Consider the following 12,035-nt stretch of genomic DNA (forward strand, 5'->3'; position numbering starts at 1 on the left):
AAACCCCTAAATAACTACAAATAAAAACTAAAAAAAACCCTAAATAAGTACAAATAAAAAACAAAAAAAACCCTAACTAACTACAAATAAAAACTAAAAAAAAAAAACCAAAAAAATAAAAATAAAAACTAAAACCCCCCCCCTAAATACCTACAAATAAAAACTAAAACCCCAAAGCTAAACCGACAAACAAAAAAAATACCAGACACAGGCTTGTCAAAAAAAAATATCTAAATGTGCTCAGTCTTAGGCTCATCCTTCCCTTAAAAAACTTCGGAATTTAGTTTAAAAATATGGAAAACTCTTTACAACACTGGTCCAATGGGCATGTGCATTCTTTTTATTTCTATACAGAATGAAAACAAACACCATACAGACAAGAGTAAACCACACCTTTTTTTTTTTTTTTAAAGAAAAAAATTCAGGTTTAATGTTCCAAAATGGTTTTGTGAAAATGTGGCGGGGGGGGGAAGCTTCTGTAAAAGAAATAGGAAGGAGTTATTTCAATTTCAGGCCAGGTACAGCCTGCATGGATTTGCAGCAAGATTTGACTGAGAAATGATGGATTAAAACCAAGCAGAGTGCAGCTGGCACTAAAGAGGAGGAGTGATTTGCACAGAGAACCCTGCGTGTAAACTATTCCCACGTGGAGTCACAGAGACAGACAAGACTTCGAGGTGCTACTTGTCATTTGTTCCTAAAGAAAAACTACTTTGCCAAGCAGCTCACAGAGTTTTCTACAGCCTTTTCTGGAAGAAATTGATGCAAGCAGCAGGTTTCTGGTCAGCCAGAGAATCCCACTACGGAGTGCTTGTGCTAAGTTCCATCAGCTCTTTGTAAGAAAAAAGGTTGGGGGGGTTTGTAGTACTCATTGTCATAGCAAAAAGCAGTTTTTGTCATGATAAAAGCCTAAACCAAAGGAATTTTAGTTCCATAACTAAAGGAACTCTTCCCCTCAGCATTTCTTCAGGGCACAACTAGAGATTCATACTGAGAAAACAGCATAAAAACAGGGAACCCTTTTGGAATGCTGCGCCAACAACCCGGTCAGTGCATTTTCCTTGCTAATGCTCCCTTAATGCAACGAGTACTCTGGGTTACATTCTCTTCAAAATAATCCCTAGGGAACAAGTCATTCCAGAAGCCACAGCAATCATTCCTTGGCACTTCCCTGCACACAGACAGGAGAAGTTCCAGCCATTTGCAACAGCAAGTTTTCCTTTGGAATACCTGATGCCTTTTTTTTATTATTATTTCCTCCCAATTCATGAAATGCAGCAACGTTACCAAGCCAGGAGTCATTTTTCTCTTCAAGCTGAAGGATTTGACTTTGATCTCCCTTTGAGTGGATGACTCAAACACTAATCCTGATGCAAGTGCAGCTAAGATTTCTCCAGTGGAGCAGCAGTGGGCACTGGGCGCTGCCGGACACCACCTGGTGACCAGTCTCTCTTGCTCCCCTCCTTACCCTCTGTTTCATCATCTGAGATGTCTCCCTCATCTGCTTCTTGCTCTTCATACCTATTTTTCAGCAGCTGAGCTGACTCTGGACCTTGTTTTCCTCAAGGAGAAAGGAAAAATACACAAATAAATACCACTCCCAAGTAAAATCCACTTTTTAAACATCACAGGCAAGCATGGCAACACTGAGAGCTCCACTCAGTTCTCTCTCCCTGCCCATGTGGAATTTCGTGTCTTGCAGGTACGAAAATGCTCTCAAAACACTTTTTCTCTCCCTATAACCAGTTTATTAAAAATACCCCAGCTTTACTAAACAGAAAATCCCAACCCACTCTAAACCCTAAGGGTGAAGCATCAATCCCAAATGCCAAGTTCTACACTCGGCATCACATCCTACAGACACCAATATTTCCTTAATAAGAATCTTTTCTACAAATGACATTTACCAACCAGTTTCACTGAATGAAGTTTGCTGTGGGCTTACTTGACTGAGGGTGGAGCTGTGGTGGTCTGTGTCTTTTGGAGGGACACATGCAGTCTGCCAGGAACACCATCATCTGAAAGCAAAGAAATCCAAGCTGAAACTCCCAAACATTCTGCACGTTGGCATCATTTAGGCTGGAAAAGACTTTTAACATCGAGTTCAGCTGTTTATCCAGGGGGTGGATCCCATCCAGCCTCACACTTGGCGTGACCATTTCCCCTCGGATTATGGGGGTTTCATCCTGCTCCCCATCCCTGTGTCCCAGCTCAGGGTACCCCAAAACCCCAGCCCAAAACTGCGGTGCAGGCAGCACGAGTGTAACACAGTTACTCCCAAAGGCTGCACTTACAAGTCCCAGGACCATTCCTAAGAACAGAGTTGCCAAACCAAAAACAGCATAGGAGCCCCAGACTGGTATTCCAAGATTTTCTGTTAAATAGCCATGGCCGTGCTGGAATTAAAGACAAGAAAAGCATTTCAGGAAGAGTTCAGCATCATACTGGGGGGATAAAATGAAGAAGAGATGTAAGCAAATACCCTGATCCACATGGACAACTTGAACAATGCTGACATGCTGCTCATCCTGAAACAAAGCAGAGAAGAGTAACTGAGAACTCCTTTAAATCAGCCTCAAACCTGTGTGAAACAACCTCAGCTTGTACATGGACAGCCATAAATTCCCAAATTCCTTTAATTTGGTTCTGCTGACACATGAATTTCAAGATAGTTTTATGTTCTAAGTTCCATCTGGACCAATGGTCAGTGAGAAGCCAGCTGGAACTCTAGTGAAGATATTAAGGATGAAGCATCAGGAGGTTTTATTAAAACAAAAAATTAAGCTATTAGAAGAAAATCAGGTTGTAAGAGCTGAGAGATCTTCAGACACTTAAGTTTAGTGTCTGAATATAGAAAATAACAGAGACCTTGTTAATACTAATTTAATACCCAGTTTCACACATTCCTTGGTATGGGATAATACCTTGTAAGAGAACCACCCTCACAGCCAGGAATTCCTTCCCAATATCAAACCTAAAGTCCCCTCTGACAGTTTGAACCCCTTTTTCCTGTTAGTTCCTGATGGAGAATCCCTCTGTGACTTCCTTGTAGACCCCTGCAAAGAGTGGAAGAAATTTCCTAGGATTTAGCTGGGCAAACCCATCTCAGTGCCACAGAAACCACACAACTTCAAGGGTCAGCAGGTTACCTACAAGAGTTTAGGAAACAATGCAGTCACCAGCAATCACTTTAAGCCTTAAGGTAAACCTTGCTGAGGACATCTCTGCTATGGTGACAATGTTCAGGTCACCTGTGCTATGGTGACAACCCTCCCACAGCTGAGGAAGAATTAGGACACCCACCCACCCACCACATTCACACAGCTCCTGTCCACACAGAGCAGGACACACCTCAGGACATCTGGCAATAAATTATTGCAAAAACCAACCCAAAACTTACAGGAAAGAGGAAGGACCAAGCCAGGAGGACACTGGTTCAATGGATTTCCATTCCTCGTCACTGATGAAATTAATGAAGGCAGCTTTAGTCCTTGCTCCCTGGTATCTCCTGAACTCTCCATCTTTGCAGCTGTAAAACAACACCACCACCACCAAAAAATCCTTTATTTTATATGGTCCAATATATGCACCAAGTGCAGCATTTGTTTCCACCCAAAAAATTCCCTCCCATCACCTTGCCTATTTTTACATCTTCACTTTTTCAGTGTCAATTCTTTTAGCTGATATTGCCTCTGAAATATTTTCCAAACACCTTGACTAACTCAAAGTTATTTCCAGAACACTGACTCCATGAATACCTTGGCTAGCTTTAGGCTGTGATTCCATAAAAAAAAAAAAAAAGAAGATAATGATCTTCCTTAAGCCCTTGCCACACACCTGCACTGAAGATCAACCTACAGAGAAACAATTGCAAAACAGAAACACCCATGAAAAGGCAGAATAAATAAGGCCTGAAGGGAAAGGAAAAGAAATCATCTGGCAGCACAAGGTCACAGCAGGTGAGACAGTGGCTGTGTCAGTGAAAAGTAGCTCCCATTCTTAAAGAACATAACAAATCTCATTTATTTGCCCCCCAGAAAAAGGAAAAAAATGCCCATTCTCACCTCAAAAAATCTCTGCTGTGTTGAATACTTACTGATAGATGGTAGGGAGAGCTGTGATGATAAATCGTCCACTTAACCCTATAAGAAAAGTTATTTTGAGACTATTTTGAGTATGCTTATGGAAAAAAAAAAAAGAGGAAGGAAATGTTGTAACACCCCAAAATACAATGGCATCCCTAGGTATCAGTCTTTCAATGAAATCCAACACAACCTTGTGCATGTCAAAGCAGCACACACAGTCTAAAAAACGTCCCTGGATGAAGAACAAGGAAGTTTATCCATGGGGAAAAAGAGATATCCAGGGATAATTGCTCTATTGGACTGTTTTGGCTGCAGCTCTTCAGAGAGAGACGCTCTCCTTTGCACACATGATCTGCAGCCTCCAGCAACCTTAAGGAAAATAATCCAAGTGAGGAAAGTTTCAAAAGTGATTCTGTAGAAAGAGACCAGCATGGGGAAAGCCACATTTACAAATCCCACAGAGACAGGAGAGTTTCAGCAGGGGGAGAGCAGATTGTCTGCACTCCCTTCTACCAACCAAGGGAGGGACTGGAATGGCAAGGCTAAAACCTTGTTTTTTGCTTAAAAAGTACGGCCAAAAATCTTCTTGATATCTTCCAAATCGTGCTCTGGAGAAAACCTCTAATTCCTTTTATCTATTATAGTCTATCCATTTTATTTATGCTATTTATTCAATTATATCTATTTTATCTATTATCTGACAGTCTCCTCCCTGTGAGGGGAGCTGGAGGTTCCTGTGTGAAACCTGGCACAGGGTGCCCAGAGAAGCTGTGGCTGCCCCTGGATCCCTGGAATTGTCCAAGGGCAGGTTGGACAGGGCTTGGAGCAGCCTGGGATAGTGGAAGGTGTGGTAGGGGATGGAATGGGATGATCTTTAAGGTCCCTCCCAACCAAACCACTCTGAGATCCTATTAAGCAAGATTAGGCTGTTTAGTCACACAGCAATGTGCCTTTGGTAGAGATGAGTAAAAGACTTTTAGTATCCCTATTAATTCTGTTTGCTTCCCAAAAGCACACACTGGAGATGAGCACCCCAAAATCCCTCAGCACCCCGAATCCCTGGGGGGATCAGGAGCCCCCTCCAGCCCCTCTCACCCGGCTGCTCCGTGACATCCACTTTGGCCACGTTCACCCCCAAGTCCTCTCCCCACTCGGCGAACTTCTCCCACTCGGGCTGCAGGTTCTCGCAGGCGGGACACCAGGGCGCGTAGCTGTGGGAGCAGCACAGCCCCGTCACCACACACCCCACACACATCCCCACAGCCCTCCCCGGCAGCGCCGCTCCCCACTCACAACTCCACCATCCACTCGTCCTGCAGCAGCTCCCTCCACATCCCGTCCGACAGCACCTTCACGGGGCTCGGCCTGCCCCGGGCGGCGGCCGCCAGCGCCAGGCACAGCAGAGCGCAGAGCGGAGCCCTCAGCACGGCCCGACACCGCCCCAGCGCCGCCATCTTGGCCCCCCCCTTCCGCCTTCCCGCCACGTCACGGCCGGGCCCGCCCTCAGAGGAGAGCGGGGGAGGCGGGATCGGGGAATCCTGCAATGGCTGGGGTTGGAAGGGGTCTTAAATGCCGGCTCGTTCCACCCCCTGCCATGGGTAGGGATACTTTCCAGTAGCCCAGGGTGCTCCAAGCCCCGTCCAGTTTGGCCTGGCATAGTTCCAAGGATCCAGGGCCGGTTGGGCAACCTGTGCCAGGGGCTCACCACCCTCACACAGGGAAGGATTTCTTCCCGTATGTCGTAAATTTCCCTTCTTTCAATTTGTACCCATTTGTCCTTATCACAGAGTCATTAAGATTGGAGAAGATCTCCGTGCTCGGTGAGTCCAAGCTGTGCCCGATGCCCCCCTTGTTACCCAGCCCAGAGCACTGAGTGCCACGTCCAGTCGTTCACGGGACACCTCCAGGGATGGGGACACACAACACCTCCCTGGGCAGCCCCTTTCAATGTCTCATCACCCTTTCTGTGAGGAAACTCTTCCTGATGTTCAACCTGATCCTCCCCTGGCACAGCCTGAGGCCGTTCCCTCTCCTCCTGTCCCTGTTCCCTGCCAGCAGAGCCCGACCCCCCCGGCTGCCCCCTCCTGTCAGGGACTTGTGCAGAGCCACAAGGTCCCCCCTGAGCCTCCTTTGCTCCAGGCTGAGCCCCTTTCCCAGCTCCCTCAGCCGCTCCTGGGGCTTCAGACTCTTCCCCAGCTCCATCCTCTGGACACTCTTCAGTCCCTCAGTGTCCTTCCTGAACTGAGGGGCCCAGAACTGGACACAACACTCGAGGTGTGGCCTCACCAGTGCCCAACACAAGAGAAGAATCACTTTCTTAGTCCTACTGGCCACACTGTTGCTGATATAAAATCACAATCCCTACAGTTCCTGGTGAACAGTCCCTCTCTGGCTTCCCTGTTGGCTCTGGCTCCTTCAGATAAGGGAGGTCTCCACACGACGTTCTCCAGGCTGAACAGCCCCAGTTCTCCCAGCTTGTCTCCGTAGCCAAGGTACTCCAGTCCTCTTTCAACTTGGTGGCCTCCTCTGGACTTGCTCCAACAACTTAGGTGAAGAAATTCCTGGCTGTGAGGGTGGGCAGGCCCTGGCACAGGGTGCCCAGAGAAGCTGGGGCTGCCCCTGGATCCCTGGAAGTGCCCAAGGCCAGGTTGGACAGGGCTTGGAGCAACCTGGGACAGTGGAAGGTGTCCCTGCCCATGGCAGGAGGTGGCACTGGATGGGCTTTAAGGTCCCTTCCAACCCAAACCATTCCATGATTCCATAATATTTAGTTACTTATAAGGCAGAAAGTAACAGCACCTGAGTGCTTAATTCTCAAGCAGAAGTCAGGAAGAAGATCAATGTTAACAAGCAGACAAATCCCACATCATCTCACTCCTGTCTCTCCGAACCTGAAGCATTTCCAGGGAAGGAACCTCTTTTTTCATATGCACATACTTTCTTTACCACAAATTTTTCCCCAGCTCCCGCTCGGGAGCAGCTGTGATAATGTCACCTTTCCTTTCCTGCCTGGATAATTTCTTTCCCTCCCCCCTTTGCCATAATTTCCTATCCCACAGTTCAGATCCTTGGCAGCCATTGGGCGGTGCAGGAAAAAAAGAATAAATCAGCATTTGGGGTTTTTTAAAATTTTATCTTATTTTGGCAACTTTTCTCTGGTACAACGTGTATGTTCCTTTCTCTAGGAGAACAGGCATTATTAAGGACTTGTTATTCATTGATTCAGCACTCAGGAATAAATCACTGCTTGCAGCACTCTGCTGACTGCTGTTTTAGGCATAATTGAATTTTTGAAATGTGTTATTGATAATCCATGAATATTCCATTCTGCATCAGCAAATGCAAAGAGCTGTCTCTGGGTAACGACTGGACTCAATGATCCTAAAGGTCTTTCCCAACCTAAACAGTTCTGTGAATTCTGTGATTATCCCTGATAATTTGAGATGTGTTGAGGAATAAGTGCATTAAAGTGTGCTGGGTAACCATGTGTAAATAAATTTACCACTGTGAATAGAAAGATTTCTTCAAAGGCACACCGAGCTCCCTGTGGGAACAGCTTGAAAGACCCTGAAAATTATGACTTCATACCTCCCCTGCTTGGTTCCAGGAATTATTTTAAGTGTAATGACTGCTCTGAATTACTTTTATCTCCGTTATTAATATTACATTGACATTGCCTTGTTTCTTTGTATAGTTTTGAGAACAAGAAAGCCTTGACCTTATCTTTGAGGCATCTTCCTCCAGCCTGTTCCCCTCAGCCCTCCCAAGCTGACAGGAGAAATATCTGCCTCATCTGTCAAGGCTCACAGCAGAATAAAGAGAGTTAATAACCAAGTGACCTCAAGAAAGAACCACATCTTTCATTCTTTTCTTCCATGTTCTTTTTCAGCGCTGCCACACAGAGGCAGAGTTGAGGCTGCTTCTAAAGGGAAAGAGTGAAGGAAGAAAATCCTTTTTGGTTAGAGATTACCTACCTGGATTTCCTGCTGGGGACACCCTGTCACTTTTCAAGGTGTTAACATGGAAGGCTTTTTTCTTGTCCATGAACTCGTGGTTTAGGTTATTTTCCTAAGGTAAAGGGGATTTTCTGGTCAGTTTAAACCTTGCCACCACAAATAGATCAAGGTTGGGGTTACAAAAACACCACCACCAAAGAGTCTTTAAATTTCATGAAAAGAATTGTCCATTTCAAGTGAGCACTAGTGATGCACAGCAAGAAGCACAAGCCCAGATAATTGTTTGACAGAGGGGAAATTATGAATATCTTAACCAGGTCTAGTGGAAGGTGTCCCTGCCCATGGCAGGGGGTTGGAACAAGGTGGATTTTGAGGTACCTTCCAACCCAAACCATTCTAAGATATATTCTCCTGACCACAGAGCAGTTGGGTTTTGATAGAGGATGAAGGATGATGAAATAAGAGGGGCCTGTGTCATCAAGAAATCATCTTGATGATGTCTGTGGCTCATAAAATCAGATCCCACAGGTAGGAGTGGAAATGGAAAGCTTCCTTTGGGCTTTGCTTTCTTTTGAGCTGAAAATAAAAATAAAAAGACTCGAACACTTGAATGCCTCGATGTTGTCCCCAAAGCTAAAGCCACAGAGATGAACAAATTCTCCAAACTCAATCCATTCTGTAAGTGCTCAAAACCACTTCAAAAAATTGCACACCAATTGACTCACTGGGTTTCTTTTTTGCAGAATGTTGATTCATTTATATTTAAAATGTGAACAAATTGAAGCAGTTCTATTCTTCCTTATTTTATCTTTCTTTTTTTCTCCATTTTTTAAGCACCTTTACGTGTCCTGAGGATGAGCTGAACACGAAACCAGATGAATGAGCTGCAGGAGCCCAGCACTTGCCCACCTGGGGCTGACCTTTTGAAGGACCCCTTGAAGAGAGCAGAGGGTTGGCCAGGTAATGGTTCCAAGCTCTGCAGTCCCTGGATCAGGTACAGCATCAGAGCCCTGACCTCATTCACAGCTCCTGCATTTATGAAATGCCAAGAGATTATGCAGAGAGCTTTCCTGAGTGTGATCATGTGAGGCAGGAGACATGAAGTCATTGTCCTAAAGCCCAAGGTGAAACCAGGCTGTCCCAAAATGTCCCAGCCAGGCCTGGAGCTGCATTTTGTAGTGCTGCAGGAAGAAAAAATGATCCTGGGTAATTTTTTTAGGTGGTTTTGCTAAGGTAAAGGGGATTTTGTGGTGGGTTTAGTCCTTCCCACCAACACAGAAGCACAATTTGATCAAGGTTGGGGTTACAAAAATACCAAATGTCTGTGAATTTCATGAGTTGTCCAGTTAGAGTGAGCTGTTTCCTGGCTTCAATCTTTTGGGAAAGTTGGCATCTAGAATTCCACTCAGAGCAGTTTTCTGGGCATCAGCATTAAAAGTCAAAGTCAAGATGTAATTATTTCTCTGCAGCTCAGGATTTCATTCCAGGAACTCGATCCATACACCAGTGCTTTTTTCCTACAGAAAAATCCTGTATTTCACAGGAAATAATTCACCCTGGCCTGCCTGGACTGAAGCCCCCCAGAGGTGCCAGTGACTTCTCAAGAGCCACACTGGGCTTGGTGCATGTGAACATTCCCCACTGTCCATGGCTGGGAAGGATTAACAGAATCCTCTCCTCCTGCTTGGAAAAATCCCACTGGGAAGCACATTCCCATCCAACAGCCCCGTTCCTTCTGCTCCACGGCACCTGAGCTGCCTCAGCAAAGTTTCACTGTGTCCAAGGGTTCAGGTTTTTGGGAGCAGAGAGTTTCCCATCCTCAGCTCTGCCTTTACACAATCAGTTTGCTGCTTCCCACTTTGGAAAACCACTTGGAAGACCTTGGAATTATTCTCACAATCCTCTCTGCACTAAGAAACCCCAGCAACTGCTAATTATTCAGTAATTAAGTGTCTCTCTGGGGTCGTAATTGTGAGTGTGGCCTCTCCCTGCCTCTGTGTGCTCGTTAGGTAGCAGTTTCCTCAATGCCCAAACAAATTCTCTCTCTCCCATTTGATTGGATTACAGAATTGCTTGAAACTCTGTGGAGATGATTAGGAGAAGTGTGGTCCTGCGCAGGAGTTACCATGGGAACTCAAGTAGGGAGAGATCTTTGTAAACCAGAAGTCAAGCAGGTTGTGTTTCAGACAATTAATATTGCCTCGTTCATTTGCTTTAACTCTTCTGTGCTCTGTTCCAAAGTAGTTTTTATCTCTTTCTCTGTATTAAATTCTGTGTCACGGAGGTTCTACTCCCTTGAGGATTCATCCCTTGTTCTCCTGCAAGGCCACCTTGCCTTCAGCTTCCCCTTTTGCTTTGCTTTTTGGGGCTGGGGACATCTCTGGGGGCATCCAGTGGGATTTGGTGTGGGATTGGGACACACGTGTGGGGAGAAGTGTCAAGGCTCCCATCCTGTCACTGCAACCAGGACTGGTGGCTGGGCTGAGCAGCTCTCATTGCTTCTCCTGCATGAACCCCTCTGCTCTCTTTTCTAACACCTTGGACTCCTCCAATCTTCTTTTCTTCTAATTCCAAGTTTGGCACTTTGGGGAGGAGCAGCTGAGAACTGTCCCAGTGCCAGTAGCTGTCCCTCTGCTCTCCTCTCTTTCCAAACCCTCTTTTTCCAGCCCCCATCCCATCTCCTGATTTCTCTCCCACCTGTCCTTTCCCAGCATCCTGCCACCCTCTGTCTCTCCCCTCACAGCACATTTCATACCTTAAAAATAATTAGCAAAGGAATGTCCTTATTTTCCTTCAGACCTCTGCCTGGCTCTGTGAACAGGAGGAATTCCCCTGCCAAGGGAATTCAATATTCATGTCTTTAAAAAGCAAGCTCCTCCTCAGCCCCCTCCCCTGTGTGCTGCTGACCTCCCTCCCCATGCTGGATATGAAATTACTCATTTTCCCAGGGGCTGATCCATCACTTTGTTGTTTCAGCTCCTCACAAACAATATTTCTGTCCAACCACAGGCAAAAGCTGAGTTCAGCGTAAAACTACTTCGTTTTCCAGCTGCTGTTCAGATCACAGGGCCTTAATCCCCCTTTTTCCACCATCCCACCTGCAGCCACACTTCATCACCTTGGAAAAAGCAAGGGCCAAACCACCAAATTTCCCATTTCTAATCAAAATCCAAGAAGAGTGAGACAACCTCAGAGGACCCCGGGGGAGAATTAGCATTGCATGAGGCAAACCTCCTCCTTTCCCCAGCTCCAGTCTCCGACTGCTGAACGGATTTTGGCAGAAACCTTCCAGAATATTTGTTCTGAGGCAGCCTGGAATACGTCAGCGGGCGAGATTTCAGCTCAGGGAGATGAGAAGAGACTGGAAGCACGGGCTTGCAGTGGGAATTGTTGGGCAGCCAGAAATGGAGGTGTTGGCACTTCCTCTGCCGATTTTGCTGCAAAATATGAGTGTGCAGAGCAAAGAACATGGGCCGAGGACCCTCTCACACACCCACCTGAAGAGCCAGATTAAAAGGACCACCTCCTGCCCTCCAAATCCTTCTTTGTCCAGATAGAAATCCCTTCTGACCTGCTGCTTTTCCATCCCTTTGCACCAGCCTGAAAGATGCTCTTGGTTCTGGGAGACAGCAAATGTTGTGCTGACTGAAACCCATTTTGCTGTGTTAGAGTGACAAGAAACCTGTTGCCCTGAGGCCAGCACAGGAATCTGCCTGAGGGTGTCCAGAGACATGGAGGGGGAGATGATATTAAGACTGTTTTCTTGTAAAATGTCACTTTTGCAGGAGGAAGGTCTGGGCGGGTATTTTTGTGCTGATTTAGGAGCTCCAGCAGACAATACAAGCACGGGCCTTGTCCAGACAAGACCAAAAAGAGGCCTTATTTAACTCCCCAGTCCACAAAAACATTCCAGCTAGGCCCAGTTTCTATCCCTAAAGATCCACGGGGCAGGGGAGATGTCAGCACACCTTGCATTTCCCTGTCACCGAGGAAA

The 12,035-nt window shown here is 46.1% G+C and overlaps 1 protein-coding gene across 1 annotated transcript in view; it reads right to left on the minus strand.

Annotated features, from left to right (window-relative positions):
- TMX1 (thioredoxin related transmembrane protein 1) overlaps positions 1-5,562 on the minus strand; it is a 6,746-nt gene extending 1,184 nt beyond the window's left edge. The window contains exons 1-8 of the mRNA XM_042047691.1: positions 5,379-5,562; positions 5,181-5,296; positions 4,097-4,142; positions 3,401-3,529; positions 2,483-2,528; positions 2,295-2,396; positions 1,946-2,018; positions 1-1,561 (exon numbers count right to left, since the gene is read on the minus strand). The exon at positions 1-1,561 is cut by the window's left edge and continues 1,184 nt beyond it. Of these exons, the coding sequence (XP_041903625.1) occupies positions 1,383-1,561; positions 1,946-2,018; positions 2,295-2,396; positions 2,483-2,528; positions 3,401-3,529; positions 4,097-4,142; positions 5,181-5,296; positions 5,379-5,539 (852 nt within the window). The 5' untranslated portion in view covers positions 5,540-5,562 and the 3' untranslated portion in view covers positions 1-1,382. The remainder of the gene's footprint in view (positions 1,562-1,945; positions 2,019-2,294; positions 2,397-2,482; positions 2,529-3,400; positions 3,530-4,096; positions 4,143-5,180; positions 5,297-5,378) is intronic.
- Positions 5,563-12,035: the final 6,473 nt, after the last annotated feature.

The sequence above is a fragment of the Corvus kubaryi genome, unplaced genomic scaffold, assembly GCF_017639235.1.
Source record: "Corvus kubaryi isolate FWS band 111438036 unplaced genomic scaffold, C.kubaryi_AGA036_p1.0 66, whole genome shotgun sequence".
In the NCBI taxonomy this organism is placed as follows: domain Eukaryota; kingdom Metazoa; phylum Chordata; class Aves; order Passeriformes; family Corvidae; genus Corvus; species Corvus kubaryi.